Source organism: Staurois parvus, unplaced genomic scaffold (genome assembly GCF_062004578.1).
Source record: "Staurois parvus isolate SC_StPar_1 unplaced genomic scaffold, SC_StPar_1.0 ptg000597l, whole genome shotgun sequence".
NCBI lineage: Eukaryota > Metazoa > Chordata > Amphibia > Anura > Ranidae > Staurois > Staurois parvus.
The window spans coordinates 508,961-529,402 of NW_028318393.1; the positions used below are offsets into that span (position 1 = coordinate 508,961).

The 20,442-nt window shown below is 42.5% G+C and overlaps 1 protein-coding gene across 17 annotated transcripts in view; it reads right to left on the reverse strand.

The window, feature by feature from the left end:
• Positions 1 to 20,442, reverse strand: part of RBFOX2 (RNA binding fox-1 homolog 2) — a 478,104-nt gene that overhangs the window by 100,343 nt on the left and 357,319 nt on the right. For all 17 annotated transcript variants that reach the window (XM_089692627.1, XM_089692619.1, XM_089692625.1 and 14 more), the window contains exon 2: positions 3,407 to 3,631. In XM_089692627.1, the coding sequence (XP_089548753.1) occupies positions 3,407 to 3,631 (225 nt within the window). The remainder of the gene's footprint in view (positions 1 to 3,406; positions 3,632 to 20,442) is intronic.

Sequence of the window (20,442 nt, forward strand, 5' to 3'; positions counted from 1 at the left end):
CCCTTTGCAAAAAATGACAGCTGGTATGGCAAAATTCTCCCTGAACTGCTGTCACACAGAGGGCTTGGATCGACAAGCTGCTACAGGAGCATGTCACATGTCTCACCCTAAAAATGGGTGGAACATGTAACTTGTTCCCGAAGGTGAACTTATAACACTGAACACTTTAGTAGCAGTGGAGCCACCCAATTGCTTCCACCTGACAAGCCCTGCTACTTGCCTACACCAGTGCTAAATGTAGAAGAAAACTACCTGCCCACTGCCCTGAACTGCATGTCCCAGGTACCACGCGATAGGAATTGCGCATCCCTGCACCATCATTTAAAGTTTCTCTGCCCTTGTCAGGATCCTCTGGATACTTTCATGTGATACTATTTTTTGATTAGTATCCCTACCTGCAGATTCTGGTCCTTTCCATTTTCCTTGTGACATATGGGAGTAGATTTGCTAAAACTGGAGCATGTAATACGGGCTAGCTGTGCATGGTAGCCACTCAGCTTCTAATTTCAGCTTGTTCAATTAAGCTTTGCAATAAAACCTGGAAGCCGATTGGCCACTATGCAGAGTTGCACCAGATTTTGCATTCTCCAGTTTTAGTAAACACCTAGGTATCGCTCAGTTGATGACCACTGCTACTTTTAGCATGTTTGAATGGATTATTAGATCAATTTTAACATTTCTTTCTTTCAGCATTATCTAATATAAATAATGTGGTTCTGTTATTTATTTCTTTGATAGATTTGTTTTTTTGATGGATGGGATTATTTATAGGACTTCAGATTGTATCGTTATCTTTCTGTTTATGTGATGAATGCATCCAATTTTATCCATGGTCAAAAAAACATTAATTTATATAGTGTTTATATAGTCTAAAGCAGTCGCGGCCCCTTTGGGGGTTGAACGACTCTTTCACAGGAGTCGCCCAAGACATATTTCCGATGGTCTTAGGAACCAAGATACTGCGCTCCTCTCTCTGTCTCCAGGCAGGTCCACCCACATGCAGATACACCCACATTTCCCTGGACCGCGATGTGGGACATGGGGACATGCTGCCCCTGTCATCTGGCCACACCCCCGGGATCACTCAACAGCTCCGCCTCCTCGCCGGTGATTGACCGCCGGAACTGTAGCTCAGGAGAGGCACACAGGCGGCCAATTACCAGCGAGGAGCTGGAGCTTGGAGAGGAGGAGCCAAGCGGCAGCGCAAAGATCAAAGAAGATCGAGTGAGGGAGCTGCCGGAGCGAGTGAAGAGGAGAGCGGCAAAAGAAGGAAGACAGCTGACCGGTGTCTGTACCGTGCAGATGGTGCTGCTGCAGCCAGGTATGCTGGCTATAGATGGGAGAGGGAGCGAGACCAGGCTATTATTCCTCCCCCCACACTGACACCAACGATGGGACACTATTCCCCCCCCCCCCCCCACACACACACTGACACCAATGATGGGACACTATTCCCCCCCCCACACTGACACCAATGATGGGGCACTATTCCTCCCACTGATACCAATGATGGGACACTACTCCTCCCACTGCCATCAGTGATGTGGCACTACTCCTCCCACTGACACCAATGATGTGGCACTACTCTTCCCACTGCAAAATTACAGTTATGAAGTAGCAACAAAAATAATTTTATGGTTGGGGGTCACCACAACACGAGCAACTGTATTAAAGGGTCGCGGCATTAGGAAGGTTGAGAACCACTGGTCTAAAGGGAACTATGTATACCTCTTGTATTTAAAGTTGTTTTACTATTAAAGGAGAGAGCAAGGCATCCTGGTACAGCTCTTAGTTCGGGAACAAAGTGGTTAATCCGTCAGCAATCCTTATCAATCTTAGAAGTAGCAGTCAGTTAGGCTGAGGAAGGTGAGGTCCTCCCCGAAATGCATCCCATTTTCATGGTGGAGAGGAGAACAGACTGCTTCATGTCCAAGGGTCTGAGGGTAGGCGACTGCTCCAATTGGCTTAAGACTTGACAAATGGCATCTGACAATCGGAAGTTGCCGAATCACTCCCTGCTTTGGAGTCTTGTGTCTACCTTTACAAGTGCATTTCTATATTAGTGATTTTATTTTGTGTCCCCAATAAATTACTTACTACACTATCGTTGCTTTTCTGAGTCACATTTGTTTATACTCTGTCTTGCCAATTGATGTAATCAATGTACAATTATTTTTGTAAAGATCTGAGTAGAATATTGGGAGGATGAAAGTTTTTGTTTTTGTTTTTAAGAGGTTTTACCTGTCCCAACAATACTGGTAATTAGTAATTAACAGAAGTTGGTATGAGGGTCCCCAAAGAGGGGGTGGTTCAATCACCTAAGAGACAAAAAAAAATAAGATTCTAGTGCTCTCCAAAAAAAGGCTTGCTAAAAGCAAAAGGATGGCCAGATTCAGAGGATTTCCATTGCTGCCTTTATCTGACACAGTAGACAAGAATCTTCGGCAGACAGAGGCACTAACACAAAACTTCTAACCTACAAAATCAGCCCGCTGAAAACAGTGCTGTATGTCTGTACACCGATCAGACCTGGCAGCGAAAGGGTTACGTGGGATTTGAAGAGGAATGAAATCCCCTGAGGAAGAGGGCTACCCTCAAAACGCGTCAGCCGGATTTTGGCCTTTGGATGGCACTTCATTCACCTCAGGGTCTATGGCTGTTTGTGAACAAATGCATCTTGTGACTGTCAGTTTATATGCTATCTGTCAAATCATTTGTGAGTATAATATTTTATCCACGTTTTACTAAATGGTTATCTGGGATAATGCACTAGGTCAGTGCACGTTTTACTCCTTCTGCAGTTTCATTTGTACTTCCCGTCGTTTATGAGAGCTGCAAGGCTTGGCCCACTCACTGGAATTTTGCATATATCTGTTCCCAGCCTTCCACACCCATGCGCAGGAGCTGACATTATTTCTCTTTTAGTGAATTTCTATAGCAGCGATTTTATTTTGTGTCCCCAATGAATTACTTACTACACGATCAGTGATTCTCTGAGCCACATTTGTTTTTACTCTACTGTCTTGATTGTCCATTGATGTCAGTAATGTACAAACTTTTAGTAAATATTTGAGTAGAATATTGGAGGATGAGTTTTTTTTTTTCGTTTTGTTTTGAAATGTCCCAACAATATGGTCAACTAACAGAATTTTGGATGAGAGTCCTCAAATGGGGGGGGGGGGGGGGTACGGGCAATCAAAAAATAAGATGCCAGGGCTTTCCAAAAAAGGATTGCAAAAAAGGATGGCTCAGATTCAGAGGATTTCCATTGCTGCTTTTGTCTGATACAGTAGATGAGAATCTTAGGCAGACAGAGGCACTAACACAAAGAACTTCTAACCTATAAAAAGTGAACAAATATACTATAGAGAAGAGGTACAGAGATCGCTACAGCACATTCACGTACCGTGTTGGAAGCACTAGCTGTGCTGGTGGCTGGGGTGTTATGCTCTGCATGACTCTGTCCTCCTCCATAGAGCGGAAGTCCATGATCAGTGGATGGAGCGACATATTCTTGTGTGTGTTGGTTTCCATAATCTGTGGATAAACCGTTTTGGGGTGGTGGAGGGAAAGGAATAGCAGCAAATGGTTGAACCATGGTGTCAGGAGTGGCTGTCGGCTCCTGGTTACCCTAAAAGAAATCATGAAATTAAATTTAAATAAAACTGTAAATTTACCAACTGTAAATAGAAAACATGAACTTTTCAAAAATGTTAACACTTTAAACATGTTGTAAATTTTTAACATTTGCAACACTCATGTTACCGCTTACATGGTTGCGACTATTACATGCTGGCCACACTAAAAACCAGTGGATTGTAAGGTCATAAAATGTAAAGGTAATATTGTTACGTTTACCTGGCTGATTTTATATCATCAGAAAAGAAAATTAATCATAGAACTCCAAGCTGCAGCATCTTATCTTAAGCTGGCCATACATGGCTCGAAATTCGGACGGTTCAGCAGGGACCAGCCATATTTCAATCCATGTATCGCCACTGTGGTGGAACAAATGTCCACCTACAGATTGACTTTTGTTCAATTGCCCAGTTTCCCTGCGGTCAGAATACATTGAACCATTAGCAGGTTTCCCCCCCATCCACCTTTAAAAATGTGTGAACGCAGATTTCAGATCAAAAAGCTCTTTTCAGTGTAAAAAAATGCCAGGTGACCACTGCTATTATCCAACAAACCAGAACCAGTCAGTTTTTTTTTTTTTATTGCCATGTTTTTTGGGAGATTTTACTGCCTGGACAGGAATTATGGCAACATATTTCTAAGCGAGGAACAAAAAAAAAAAAAAAAAAAAAAAAAAAAAAAAAAAAACTTAATAAAGTGGGGTGTTTGAAATTCTGACATTTTACTGCTATCTATGCCATTCCAGCTTTAGAGAATACCATACCTCCATTTCCTCTACAGGTCTTACAAGGCTGAACTGGATGGACTTTTGTCTTTTTTAACCAGACAAACTATGTAACTATGTGACAGGAAGTGATGAAAAAAAAAAAATCACTACAACAGGTTCAAACTGCTAACATTTTACTACTACTGCTCTATTAATATTGTTGAAGTTAGGCTTTCGAGCAAAATATTAAAATCTCTCTATGAGCCTGACAAAGGGCTGGATGAATTTCAGAATCCGGTGTGCCAACATTCTATACAAACATGACCAATGGTTTTGAAGATTGTAAAGAGACAAACATAAAACATTCACATAACGGCTGAACTCTTCAAAAAAGACAAAAAAGTGGGAGGGATGTGCGGATGTGTTAACAGAACTTTAGCATTGCAACATCTGGAAACGATTGGAGCAGCAGTGTTCCACCCTTGGCTTTAAGTGTGAGCAGATCCGAAAAAAAAAAAGAAGTATTTTAGTTAACTATATTTCCAGAAAGAGACAAAATGAGCTGAACTGGCAAAAGTGAGAAAACTGATTTGGGGGGGGGGGGGGGGGGGGGGGTTACAAAAGTACACAGACCTACAATTGAAAGTGCATAGTAAAAAAAAATCCAAGATTGCTCAAAGTTCTAATAGAAAATTACAGATATATAGCCAAAACAGACTATTTCTGGAGACTTTTCCCCATACGGTTCAATTAAAAAAAAAAAAAAAAAAAAAAAGGGATCAGCTTTAAGTACAAACTTAACTTCTAAGTATATGCTGTAGTTTACAATTGTGTGCATCACACACAAGTCATTTTTGCCATCTACAACATTGCCTCTGCTGCCTGTTTTACAGTGCTACGCAACAGTAGTGTTTTATTGTGCCTTCTCACAGTCTATAATTGGCAACACACAGGACAATTCTCAGTTTAAAAATAAATAAATCAAAACATCATTTCAAGGGTAAATGCTCAAAAAAAATTGCAGTAAAAAAGTAATGAAAATCCTCTAAATGTGAACCCACATTCATTGGGCCTGTGATTATCTGGCTCCTTTTCATGAGCCTAAGCCGCTGTGAGTGTGGAAGGATAGCTGTGATCTGCAACTCCTCAATCTCCCCAGGGCTGAAAGACGTTGAAGCACTCAGGTGCTTGGCTGTTCTGGGTGGTTCACAAGCTCAGTGGGCCAGTTGCAGTGCCCCAGTTGCAGTGCCCATGAGCATTATTTATTACAGGTGCTTATATAGCAGCATCAATTTATACAGTGCTTTAAATACATATACTGTACATTCACAGCAGTCTCTTCCTTCAAGGAGCTTACAATCTAAGGCTCCTAAACACACACACACACACAAATTTAGACAGGAGACAATTAATCTACTAGTGTGTCTTTGGGAGGAAACCGGAGTACACAGAGGAAACCCACGCAAGCACAGGAGAACATGAAAAACTCCAAGCAGGTAGTGCAGTGCTGGTATTAGAACCGATTATCCTAGAAGTGCTAATCATTGTGCTTTAGAGCAGGGACTTAAGTCCCTGGATCTGAACTGGCTGGAAAGATTGGATTTTTTCTGCATACTTACCTGTAAAAACCATTTCTTGGAGTACATAAGGGGACACAGAGCAGGCTATTCATGACCATGTGGGTTATTTGCCCCATATAGGTAAATGGCCAATCAGAGATCCCCCCCCCCCCATATAGCCCCTCCTACACAAGAAGTACTTCAGTTTTTGATGCAAGCAATGAAATCAAATTTTCTTTACCATACATCACGGTACACAGAGCAGGCTATTGATGACTAAGTGGGTTGTCCTAAAGCAGATAAAGAAATCTTGAGGGGAGGGTGACACGATAGCCACCATATGCTTACTCAGCTGTTCGTTGTACGCTGTGGCCAAAGGCAGAATCCACCACGGCTCCGACATCCACCTTGTAGAACCTTGTGAATGTATGGACTGAAGACCAGTAGCGGCCCTGTAAACCTAAGCAACTGATGCCTGATGATGGATAGCCCAAGACACCCCCACAATCCTGGTAGAGTGTGCTTTCACCCGAAAGGGTGGGACTTTACCCTTCAATACCATAGGCTTGAATAACTGGTGGATCCAATGAAAAAAAATTGTTGACCTGGGTGCCGCCTGCCCTTTCTGGACCTTTCTGGCAACGAAAACCAGGATTCCTGACGTGTGCCGTTAACTCAAGTAAATCTTGACCACTAGAACTACATCAAGAGTATGCAGCTCTCTTTCCCCAGCTGACTGTGGACTAGGGAAAAAAGGCAAGGCACTGTCCTGATTTAAGCGAAAACCAAAAAAATAATTCTAGGCAGGAATATGGATGAGGACGCAACATCACCCTATCGTGATGTCAAGAACAGCTCCTTACATGAAAGGGCCTCCAGCTTTGACACTCTTCCTGCCAAAGTGATAGTAACCAAAGAAGCCACCTTCTGAAACAAAGAATTAGGTTTCTTTAATTGGTTCCAAAGGCGGCCTCTGCAAGGACATCCAATGTCACAAGGACACAAGGGCGGCCTGACAGATGGGACCATCCATGTTACACCCTGCACAAAGTTCCAATCAAGGAGTGAGAACAAAAGTCTTGGGGGGGAAAAAATGGATAGAGATGAAATCTGACCTTAACCACTTCCAGACCGGACACTTTTACCCCCTTCCTGACCAGGGCAATTTTCAGCTTTCAGCGCTATCACACTTTGAATGACAATTGCGCAGTCATGCAACACTGTACCCAAATTAATTTTTTACCCTTTTTTTGCGACAGATAAAGCTTTATTTTGGTGGTATTTATTCACTGCTGGGATTTTTATTTTTTTTGCTATGTACATGAAAAAGTCCACCCATATAGGATGTAAAAGCAATCATTTCTCTTTCTCTCTGTGTGCATTCTTGCACTCATTGAGAAATACAGAGTGAGCTGTGATTGGTCACACCTTGTCACATGGTACAAGGCTGTTGTGAATAGGCTTGTACCATGTGACCTCTGTGATCATTCACAGATTTCACACGTAGTAAGCAATGATATCACAAGTGACATCTTGCTTACTACTTTGCATGTGATCACTGATTGGCCAATCAGTGATCACATGATCGGGACCTCGTACAGAAGTCCCGTCCGACGATCGGTGTTTCACTGTGTCCGGAGGACACAGCGGGCACCGGATCGCGGTGCTGCGCGCTCCCAGGGAGCGCGCACAAGCAGGGTGCGGGGAGGCCGTTCATAAACGGCCACCCGACCCTGTACTGCCACCGTCCGGCCGTTTATATGCAACGGCCGGTCGGGAAGTGGTTAAAAATGGTACTCAAAGTAAATTTAATTTCTCCTCCTGATTGGAAAAAGGATAAGAAACCTTACAATCACCCACTTCCGTGGATGCCACTTCCTGGCCTCCCAACCAGACAAATAAGATTTCCAGGACCTAGTCCTAGTAATAGAAGTGCACTGACGCCAGTTCTCTAGCACTCAAAAATGCTGAAAAAAAACAGGACCCAGGACCCCCCACTCTTACCATAATTGGTCTTAAAAAGCCAAGCCTTCAATCCTAGAAATCATATAAAAGGATACAATATCAGACCCAAGGCAAATAGATCTGGGTGGACTGGAGTGTACCCTGACAGATACACTATGTTGGTGCATCAAGCCCTCCTGGGCTAGGCTGATCAACCACTATTAGTGTTACCTCCTTCCAAACCCAGCGAAGACACGGCACTCGTTGAATCGAGGAAACTGGTCCCTAAGGTGTTACCAGTGCATCTAACCCTATTGCCAGGAGCATTCGACATGGGCACAACCTGTCTAACCTGTTGTAGAACCTGGAAGTCAGTAGATCCGCATCCAGAGTTCCCCAACGCTGGCAGATTGCTGAGAATGTCACAAGATGCAGGGACCATTCTCCCAGTATCAGCTGTTGACCTCTGGGGAAAAAAACCCCAAAAATGACAGTTTCCTATACCTGGAATATGTAAGGACGACAGAGCACATGCTGTTCTGCCTCAGACAGAATGTGGTTCACCTTTTTCCAGAACTGTATGACTCCTGGCGCTGCACTGGTGGTTCATATATCCCACTGCTGTGGCATCGTCAGGCTGTACCTGGACCACAACCTGTGTAATGAGGTCATCCAAAATTCCAGCACAAGGCATACTGCCTGACATTCCAACCATTGATGGGCAGTATTCCCTCATGTGGAGACAAAATGTCCCCTGAATTGTAGCCACCTTTAAATCAGCCCGCCAGAGACTGGCATCAAAGGTTACTAGCTTCCATATTACTGGAAGGAAAATGACAACTTCTCCGGATACTGAACAAACCACCAATTCGGAATTGCCGAATGGCTTTGTCCAATGCTTGGACCTTAATAATCCAAACAGAAAGTTCCTCTAAAAAAGACCTGGAGTGGAACCGCACAAAAGGAAACCGCTTCAATGTAGATATTTCCTCATGCAGAGATGTACCCAAAGATACCTATTGCTTCTTACATTTCGCCTTAAACTTGAAACCTACTGCTCCCCAAGCAAAAGGAACATTAAGGTATTAGGAGAATGACACCACCCTGTGTCCTCAGAAAGCCCAGCACCAGGGCTAGGTGCTTTGCAAATACTCAGAGGGCCGTGGCCAGCCCAAAGCGCAGTGCCCCAGAACAGTAAAATGGTGATTCTCTTACAATCACAGAAACCCTGATGAGCATAAAAAAAAAAAATTTAAAAAAAAAAAAAAAAAAAAAAGGACAGGAAGATACACATCATTAAGACTATGGACACCCGAAATCTCTCTTGCAGAGATGCCACCATTCATCGGACCGATCCCATCAGAAACAGGACGGCTATACGTACTGTTAGGTCCAGATATACGTATACCTCCTAGATTATAAGCTCCAAGGAGCAGGGCCCTCCTATCCCTCTTGTAATGAACTGTATTGTTGCTGTATTGTCTCCCTTTATATTGTAAAGCGCTGAGCAAACTGTTGGCGCTATATAAATCCTGTATAATATAATATATTCGGAGACACAGGCACAATTTACATCCACGGACAACATGGACATGGACATCCAAGGACAACAGTGGTAGACTATCACAAGATCCTCTCTATGGTAAAGAAAAACCCATTCACAACATCCAGACAAGTGAAGGACACTCTCCTTGAGGTGGGTGTATCATTGTCAAAGTCTATAATCAAGAGAAGACTTCACGAGAGCAAATACAGGGGGTTCATCACAAGGTGCAAACAATTCATAAGCCTGAAGAATAGAAAAGCCAGATTAGACTTTTCCAGAACCGGTGTGGCTTTAGCTGTTTTTTTGGCAAAGCATTCTTTGGACGGATGAAAATAAGATTCATCTGTACCAGAATGATGGGAAGAAAAAAAAAAAAAAAAAGTGTGGAGAAGGCCTGGAACAGCTCATGATCCAAAGCAAACAACGTCATCTGTAAAACATGGCGGAGGCAGTGTGATGGCATGGGCATGCATGGCTTCCAGTGGTACTGGGTCATTGGAGTTAATGATGTGACAGAAGCAGCCAGATGAATTCTGCAGTGTTTAGTGATATACAGTCAGCCTAGATTCAGCCAAATGCAGCAAAGTTGATTGGATGGCGCTTCATAGTACAGATGGACAATGATCCAAAACACACTGTAAAAGCAACCCAGGAGCTTTTGAAGGAATATAAGTTGAATATTCTGTCAATCACCTGATCTCAACCCAATTGAGCATGCATTTCACTTGCTGAAGGCAAAACTAAAAAGGCAGAAAGACCCACAAACAACTGAAGACAGCTGCAGTTAGAGCCTGCCAAAGCATCAGAAAGGAGGAAACCAATTCTTCAGGCAGTCATTGCCAGTAAAGGATTCTCTACAAAATATTAAAAATGAACATTTTAATTTATGGTTTTATTCAATTGTCCAATTACTTTTGGTCCCTTGAAAAAAAGGTGGGGATGGCTACTCTTTAAGAGCTGTAATTCCTAAACCCTTCCTCCAATTTGGATGTGCATACTTTCAGCCCATATCCATTATATACTGTAACTATAACTTGAATAATGTTTTGGTCAAATACCTGAAAAAAAAAAAAAAAAAAAAAACTAAAATTGTGCCTGTGTCCAAATATATATGGAACTACAATAACTAGGTCTAGTGCCTTGGAGATCCAAGACAGACCTCACACCCCTGTTTGATTTAGGGCTTGCGAACTGTCAAGTGTCTCAAATCACCTCAGAGACTACCCTAGCATCTTCTGCCCGAGATACTTCTCATAACACAGCTGGCTCAGACTCTGGAGGGGAAAAGCTTACAACACCTGGTATACCCAGGCAGTCTTCCCTCCAAGTAGTAACCATGGCTTGACCCCGATTAGATTCCGAGATCAGACGAGTGCTGGGTAATGCGGCCGTAGTCCATTGCAGCTCCGCCACCAGGAACAGCTGCAATGCCTGACAAACACAGTGGCCCAGATACCCCTGACGCCACTGGTTTATTATGAAATGCGAACCCCGCCAGATTAACCCCCCCCCCTCAAGTCCAATGGACCCCAAGGGTGGTGTACCTGCCTCTCATGGGACCCTTTAAGAAAGGTAAAAAAACAAAACAAAAATGCAGCAACTATATTGTCACCAAACTATGTAGTCCCGCAGGGATACAAGTCCATAGCCATCTAGGTCTACAGTTATGCGATCACACAAGCAACCAAGCATGCAAATTATGCCAGTACCCACATCACACAAGTATGCATGCAAGTATGCAATTTATGCAGCCCATGAAAGTGTAGGTATGCAGTTTATGTTCGTATGTATGCGCGCGCGACTGCGGCCCACGCTGCAAGCGCGCGCGTACAAATGCAGTATATTCAATATACAGTTAAAAAAACATGCAGGTATGCATGCAATAATGTAATACAATACTGCAACTGACCTGCTTTCTAGAAGCGTATTGTTTCAAATAACTGCGGCAAAATTAAATGCACTTGGTTCAATGCTAGGCAAACGTGTATCAAACACAGCCTGAGTGCAGCCTCCATGCTGCTTCAAGTGCAGCTAAAAAGCTCCTGCAAATCAAATGCAAGCTACTCTGGAGATGCAAATCCTTCAAGTGCACTGATGCCCCTGCAAGGGTGTATCGAAAAACAGTAGTACAAGCCCCCGGGATTATGCAGGCTAATGCAGTGTACAATCATGTCTTGTCTGGTCATGTAGTGGCTGGGAGGAGAAAACTGCAGCCCAATACTCCTCTAGAGACACACATCACATGGCCTGGCCAGACCAACAGCACATTGCCTCCCAGTGGCCACTGGGAGAATGACCAAATAGTCAGATTTTTCAAAGAAATACTGCAAATGTAAAATTTACCATTCCCGCCGCAGGACCCTGACTCATAACAGGAGTCCAACTTTCACTGCTTGTCATGCAGACCTTCAAGGACTCTGTCCCCATAATGTGGAACACTGCCTCGGACCTGTACAGCACCCTGCGAAAGCACCTTTGTCAGTAATATACTGCGGGCAGGGAGCTTATCGGAATCTGGAAGCCCCCTTTAATAAGGAAGCCTCCAGATCCTGGCCCCCCCCATGTGAATGAGTATGGGGTACATGGTCCCGATACTCACAAAAAAACAAATTAGTGTGAAAAAAGATAGGACATGGTCTGTAACAAGTCGTTTATTAAAAGAAAAAACTAAAATGTCCCCCGCAGTAGATCCAACGTCAATCATGATGCCCGGGGAGAAAGAGGAAAAAAAAGAAAAAAGAAAAAAAAAGGAAGAAGTCAGAAGAGGTTCCACTTCAGACGATGGCTCCCGCCATCTGCCTGCTTCGGTGGTTTGACAGTTATTAAAAATAGGTAAGGGGCGGGCCACCTGGGGACATCACCCGAGTGACCCCTCCACATGTGACATCATTGATGTCACATGGGGTGGGGTCACATGGATGATGTCCATGGGTGCCCCCCCCCCTTTACCTATTTAATAACGGTCAAACCACCGGAGCAGGCAGAAGGCAGGAGAGCCAGTAAGAAGTGGGGCTTTTTTTGGGGTGAGGAATAATGGTCCCCCAATGTTGGCATCAGTGGGAGGAATAATGGCCCCCCAATGTTGGAAGATAAGCATAGGGCCCGGGGCTGCAGTTTGAAGACCCCTGCCATAGACGCTCCTAAACCTTGTGGACAACCTTCCCAGAAGCGTTGAAGCTGTTATAGCTGCAAAGGGTGGGCCAGCTTAATATTGAACTCTACGGACTAAGACTGGGATGCCATTAAAGTTCATGTGCATGTAAAGGCAGGGGTCCCAATACTTTTGGCAATATAATGTACTTTTTAAACTACTAAAAAATGTGTTTTTGTTTATCACTATTGGAGAGTCGCCATTGCTCTCTGTTCTTATAGGAATTGAGAAAACAGAAAAACAAAGCATCAAACCAAAATGCTAAGGAGTTTCACCATAAAACATCAAAGACAAACTAAGCCCTTTGGGGGTTCTATTGGGGCCGCCTCATTAGGGCATAAAGAGTTATGATGAAAAAAAAAAGCCTTTTTATGGTCTATCCTTTCTGCCACTCCTCTGTTTTTTTCATGTACCTCCAATTTCGTTAAAAGCACCCTAAAAAAACCTCAATGTCCAGGAGCTGTCAACCAGGGCATTTTATACTTCAATACCATTTATATATTTTGACTTCATGGTCTACATTTGAATCAAGGATTTACTACCTCTATTTCTCAGATTGCAAAATGTGCACTACAAAGGTTCCGACCCTTTCCAGTCTATTTAAAAAAATATATATTTGCTTAGCGATGGTGATCATTAATACACAACGAATCATGCTAATGCCAACTTTAATTTGTGGCATGACCATTTCTTGGTATAGGATTCCTGATACACAGTCCTGTTTAGAATGAATTTTTTAATTTTAATAGCAATTACCAAAACTGTGCCTGTTTTGGCACAGGAGAAATAAAACTCCCATAATGTGAAATATCGCTGTAAAAAGGAAAGTATTGGAAGTGGGACATCTTGATCATATATGTATGTCTAGGTATTCTTACATGCAAGTGTAGCACCCCTCTAGTTAGCTAGGGGGCGCTAGATATTTTTCGAGTAGCAGCCTGGGATGAGTCTGGGTCGAGGCTGAGGGCTCTGCAGGTCAGTTCCCTGATACCGCCCCCTGTTCTAGAAGCTTGAGAAGTCATGGGGTCAGGACAGGCCTCAAGCATGACAGCACCTGATCAGGAAGTGGTCAGTGTCAGGTGAAAGATTGAGTGAGAGGCTGGTGTGTGTGGAGCCTGGGAGGGGCCTACCTACAGAGAGGTGCTGGACAAGAGGATCTCTCTCTACCTCAACCATCCCGAGAGAGGACAGCCTGGGAAGGAGCCAGCCCACCATAAGGCCTGAAGGCAACCACCAACCCAACAAGCTTACAGGAGAGGCAGAGTCAGTGATCCTACACCCCCTGGGCCGGATAAGGGGAGAGGGCAGCCAGATGGAGAACCCAACTAGCTCATCTTGTAAGGTTTTGCAAAAGTGGCAGTTTCTGGGTCCCCTTGCCCAGGGATTCCCTCAGGCAGCTGGGTGAAGATGTGGATTCATCTGAGGTCTTAGGTGGTACACCAGGAGGGCTGTTCAAGAAGAGGCTTTTGGCTATGGACTAGTTGCTAAGGAGTTCATCCTCAAGTTTGCAGTTCCCTTGGGCACCCCCCCCCATACACCCCTCAACCCTGAAGTTATCAACCCCTCAATGAAATCACAAAAACAAGCTCAAGTAAGCCAACCCCCCCCCCCCCCAAAAAAAAACCCCTCAGACACTCCTAGGGGGGGCAGTACTACACAAGATTAAAATACATGACAAGGGGGAGTGGATATACTGTTGACCATGTGCTTGGTCTATAATAAAGATATTGTGAGGCAAGCTGTCCTCCTGTATCTTTTTCCGACTCCTCAAAGTGCACCATCCAAAACTTACTGATAAACACAAAACCTAGCTGTGCACCCTTATGCAATTAAGGGAAATAAATCCTTATATTCTCAAGCCAACCTTCAGCACTTGCACGGCTCATTTTGCGGTGCTTAAAAATGACCCTAGTCATGTATGTTTTACCTGGATGAAAGCAATTGCATATGTACATGTACTTTACATTGTGTCTACTGTCTTAGAAGCCTGAGGTAAGCCATAAACACCTACAGTATGTTCAAACAGGAAATGAACAAGTACACTACCATCATTGCAGATGAGAGAACCCAGCATTAAAACTTTGTTCAGCCCCCGTCCCCCAAAAAAAAAAAAAAAAAAACACAAATTTGGATGAGGAATCCTACCCCCACCAGGACATTATATACTGACAGTGGATTCGGCCTCCGCCGTTGATCCATGCCAGTTATGCAGCACATTCCTTCAATGTAATTATTATTATACAGGATTTATATAGCGCCAACAGTTTGCTCAGCGCTGTACATTATAAAGTTGATCAAATGATTGCCTTCTGTCTAGCAGAGGTGGCCACACTCTGATCGAAATGTGATCAGCACAAGGACAGCTTCAGTTTAGAGACAGATATATAGATATCAAATGATTGTAAGCTAACACATCTGAACTTTGCATCTGGGTGCTCTCACTATAAGGTATGTACACTAGTTTAAACTGCATTTTCAAATATTAGACCTATAAATTGAGTAAGTTCAGCAAAACACAATACACTAAAACTTGCAGTATTAGACATTTAGCCAAGAAAAAAAAGTGTAGAACAGATAAAAAAAAAAAAAAAAAAAAAAAAAAAAAAATAATCATACAAAAATACTAAAACATGCTCTCTCTTCTAATACACAATGGTCTACCAACACTGAGAATCAATGCAGTTATTAGAACAGCACGCAGATATCCATCTGGCCTTGCCAATCACAAAAAATGTAAAGAGAAGAAGAAATACACCCACCTCACTATAGCTCCTAGGATAGCACCCCTTGCCTTAATGATCCATTTCGACCACTTTGGTTCATACTTGGAAGCCAGGGAAAATTTTATTTTATTATTTTCTTTACATCTGTGTCCCATTGGGGAGATTTACAGTCACTTCCTGTCTCATAGCCAAAACATTAAGTGAGGGGAAATCCCAAGAAATTAAGGAAATCCTTTGGGGCCCCCCAGGGCACCAGAACTTGTGCCCAAATATAAGATTTCCCCTATATTCCTGTTCTGGGGACAACCCAAAATTTGGGAGTTTCTCTTACTTTCAATTTAAATGGTCATTGTAAACAGGAAAAGTAGAAAAGTTTTATCTCTAACCCCTGCACCCCTGCAGACCGCAATAAAAGCCTAACAGATGTTCTAATCCTTCTCCACTCAAAACCTGAAAGAGTTTTGCCTTTAGTTCTACTTTAACCATAAATTTGGCAGCACTAAATACCAGCTGCTAAAGCAAAGTGTTGTAATGCATTAAAAAAGGTAGCTAAAACGTGATGCAAAAATATAATTGACATGCATGCAATCGGAGGTCTGGTTTTGGATACAAACAAAAAAAAAATAAATATGAAGCATTTTGCTAGGGTTGTTTTTTAGCTTTCTAGAATGACTTTTTTAGAACTATTGCATTATAATACACTTTAATTTCTCAAGGGATCCCTTCCTCCTTCCTTTCGAATGGAAATTACAATATGTTAACTAAAAAATGAAAGCGGTTGTAAAGCTTTCATTTTTTTCTTCTTTTTTTTTTCCTAAGCCTACCAATCCTGCAGCAGGGACCAGGTTGAAGCTGTGACTGAGGCATAGTTTGCTCCTGTACTTCAGTCTAGAAAACAAATAGTCTACAACTGTCACAATTCACTTTAAACACATGCATGAGATCACCTGTTTTGCTGATACTGTCACAATATAAACTGGAATAGTAATGTAATAGCAAGGCATGAGGGTGATACGAGTGGGCTATGAAATAAACTAAGCAGCCCCAATAGTGAGAGCAGATAAGTACGAGACCAACAACATAGCATCTACAGTATAAAAAGTTATAAGCACCTTTACCATCCCATAATAATTCTCCATAGGCGTCACCCTCTTCACTTTCACTGTTCTCATGTGTTCCAGGTGACAGGCAGATACCCTGACCCTACCTCATGGGCACCTTCTAAATTATTCAGCAGGGAAATAAATATTTCAGAATGAAGAGAATACAAACTTGGATAAGTAAACTGAGCTTTTCCACTCTGCTTTTTTCCTATGTGCAGATTGTTTTTAATACTGTATAGGTTAGGGGTTTTTACAAACAAAAATGACCTGCATCATTTGCATGAATTACTTTATCTAAGACGCCTGAACCTTTTGAAGCAGAACTCCAGCCACAGACAAGTATACAAATTCATAAAGAGAAAAAAAAAAAAAAAAGCTACCTTTTGTGAGTTGTGTCAAAGAGGAACCTTGAGTTCTACAGTTAAATGGGTTGAGCTGAGAATTTTAAAATGGATCTTATTAATTTCTAGCCGCTAAATACAGCCACTGCTATATTTCTGATGCCGTTCATATTACACCTAGGAGAGCTACAGGTTTCATACAGTGAGAGGATCCCATTACTCACCCTTTCCTCTCCCCTTGTCCATTCACAGAATTCTTTGTATTCTGTTCACAGAAGGTGCCTTCAAAATGAATGGCACTGCAACACACAACGCAATGCGGGTGGCTGTGACAGGGCCTTTACATGTTAGCTGAAGCTATAGCTGTGGATGCCCAATACTTAAAGCAGAACTTAACTCCCTCAAATCAACATTAACTGTTTTTATCCTTATGCTGATGCTAGTATTAGTAAATGGATAGGAAGTTTAAGTTAGTTACTTGTTTTGAACTTTTTTTTTTTTTAAATTTCTTTATTTACTTCCTGGTTTCTGGCCTAGGCCAAAAATGATGCAATACATCCCAGAAGTCTTCATGGGCATTTTTCTTCTTTCATCTGGAGGAGAGTTTTCTCAGCTAAGCACACCCTCCAGCATGCATGCCCGTGTTAAGGGCAGATGGATTCCAGGAAGAAGATGCTACAGTAATCACCAGCCCTTAAAAGGACCACAGCTAGAAATGCTAAGGAAGTTTTCTCCTAAGTGATTTCTCATCAAATAAAACATGGATGGATGGGTGAGCATAATTTGTATATTACATATGAACTAAATAGCCTTTATAGCTTGTGTTGCGTAGATACAGTTTAGTTCCACTTTAATAAGAGTCTTCACAATAATTTGGATTCATCTTAACAATGGCACCCTTATTTAACCCTGCTATGTACTTCTAGGACTTGGGAGGCAGTGCGTGATGTCAAGCCTCACGGGATAGGCTCTTCATTCTTGTGCAGAAGTGACGTGGAAGTCAGGAGAGCTTAAGATCACTTCCAGGCTGGCCACAGGCATGACAAAACATGTGACAATCTAGTACACGTGTGCTGCTCTTCACTGCATTCAGCCAAGCAGTTCACTATGAATGCCAGACTAGTTAGTCTATGCACAATATAATTAAAAGATGTAAACATTAAATATAAATCTCTGACATTAAGAATTTTCCCCATTTTAAAATCATTTATAATGGGAGGAAAAAAAAAAAAAAAAAAAAGGAAAAACCAACATGAATTAAGTGGATACCTTGGTAAACATTTTATAGTATCACATCCAGCTCCATCACCAATCTGTCACCACTCTAAGGCATACCATTGTTTTCATAAAGCATACATTCTATTTTACATTGCCTTGGATTTTAGTGCAGCAGAGGCAGCATTTATCAGCTTCCTACAGGAAGTCAAAAGCTCACTGAATTTTTGGCAAACCAGTAGGCAATTTTATGAACGTGCAGCATTTTCACCTCCAGGCAAACTTCTATCCACACTTCAAGTGCTCATTTAAATGTATACTTTGCCAAAAAAAATGCAGGATTCTGCCACTGTACTAGAAGATGTGCAAAAAATGCCTCCAAACTACCTGCCTGCACTCACCCTAAAATGGGATAGGGGGCTAAAGCTGCAGAGTAGACAACATATAAACAGAGTACACAACCAACTACATTTATTCATACAGTGACTAAAATGGTCCGTTACCTTGGGAATGTGACCCAAGTATTAGGATTTTAGACAATCCCCTTAATGTTATTCTATTTTTCACTAATGTACATGGCAGGCCAAGCCACAATGAACATTAACACTCCAGTAAGCAGAATCCCATGCTTGTTTAAAGGTTGTTTAGGATTACAAAGTTACATAAGTAGCAAAAAGGTTATATGTAAATGTAATGTTCTATAAAGGACTGTTCAGATGGCCTCCTTCAAAAGCACTCGCTCACATTACGTTCTTGATTGAACAACATGCCAGGAAAGAGCCTGAATATACTGCAGCGATGTCTGCTCCTGCCCATATCTTCTGTTCACATGGAAACTGTGGGTTGACAAAAAGCTGAAAAAACACTCAAAAAGGATTTGTCTATTTCTGGCCATGCATATAGCAAATTTTCATCTCTGCAATTATATCAATATACACTGGTACCCAAAATAAAAAAAAAAAAATAAAAAAAAAAAAGGTGACGTTCAGTCAGCATAACTCTTCCACGTTCAAATCAATAACGATCACTTCAGTTGTAATGCAGATCTAAACCCTTGATAGAGGCTTCCCCCCATCAAACACATTACAAGGTTACAGGGTTGCCAACCATCTGTAAATTTATGAAAAGTTTGGAGGGGGAGAGAGACCCCCTACTAATGGGAAGATGACTCCAGAGGTGAGTATTGGAATATGGGAGGAGTAGGTACAGAGGTGAGCTGTGCAATGGGGGGGCTGCAGAAGTGAGTGATGAAATGGGGGGTAAGATACACAAGCCCACCCTGGCCGGGACTGTGTCATTCACTGAAGGACTGAACATGGACTCTGGAGGATAACTTGGAGGGAGAGGGGGCAGAGGTGGTGACAAGAGGATCCACCTGGAGGACCGTGCCTGACCGCCCTGCACACAAGCCAGCAATGAAGGAGGTGGGGGGTGTCAATGATGCAAGGGAGAATGAATACACTAAGGTAAGTGGGGGGGGCATCGATATAAAAGGCTTCCCCTTATATCAGTAACTCTTCCTTACCTTAGTGTATTCACTCTGTGGAAGGTGGTCTATTCTCGGCATTCCTCCTTACAGCAGAGTCTGCAGAACTCCCCCTTACAGTGCATGGGGAAATCTGCAGACTTCAATGTAATTGGAAGCTCTGGATTCTGATTTAAGGGAGAACCATGTAGACTGATGTAAAGGGGAACTCTTTGGAGTCTGATGTTAAGGGGAGCTCTATGACCTCTCATGTAAGGGAGGGCTCTGGTGACCAGAGACTCCCTCACATCAGCTTCCCTTTACACAGAAGTCTACAGCATTCCACCTTATATCAAGTGTCCTCAGAGTTCTCCTTTACTCAGGGTCCGCACAGTTCCCTTTTACATCAGGGTCCACAGAGTTCTCCCTTGCACTGTAAAGGGGAACCTTGCAGACTCTGAAGGGGGAACATTGTGCTGGGGCATATTAACCTGACCTTCATGTAAATGAGGAAATGTTTTTTGCCTTTTGTTCTACCTTAAACACAATGTTAATAGCACTAGCTACAGGTAATATTAACAATGAAAACTGTCATTTAAGTGGCAGTAAAAAAAAAAAAATTCAGCAGTCATTAAATTTTTGGCGTTTGTAAATTTCACTTCAGTAGGTAGGCAGCACTGCTTGCACCTCAGCAAGCCTACAGCAAGAGGACTGCACTGGAGCTAGGCAACAGAGGCTCTTATCAGACATTTATGCAGCATGATGGATTCCCTTTAAGCTGCCCTGACACATCAGATGGTTAAACGTTTAATAACCAATTTATAATGCCTGGCATACACACAGCCATTATTATCATACAGGATGTATATAGCACCAACAGTTTGTGCAGCGCTTTACAAAATGAAGGTAGAGATTACAGTTTTAATACAATTTGGTGCAAGAGGAAACAGAGGTCCCTGCTCGTTAGAGTTTACAATCTAGGAGACCAAGCATGTTTGTTTCCCAAAAATGGTCAATTCTACATTCATTGTAAATTAAAAATGCTGGATT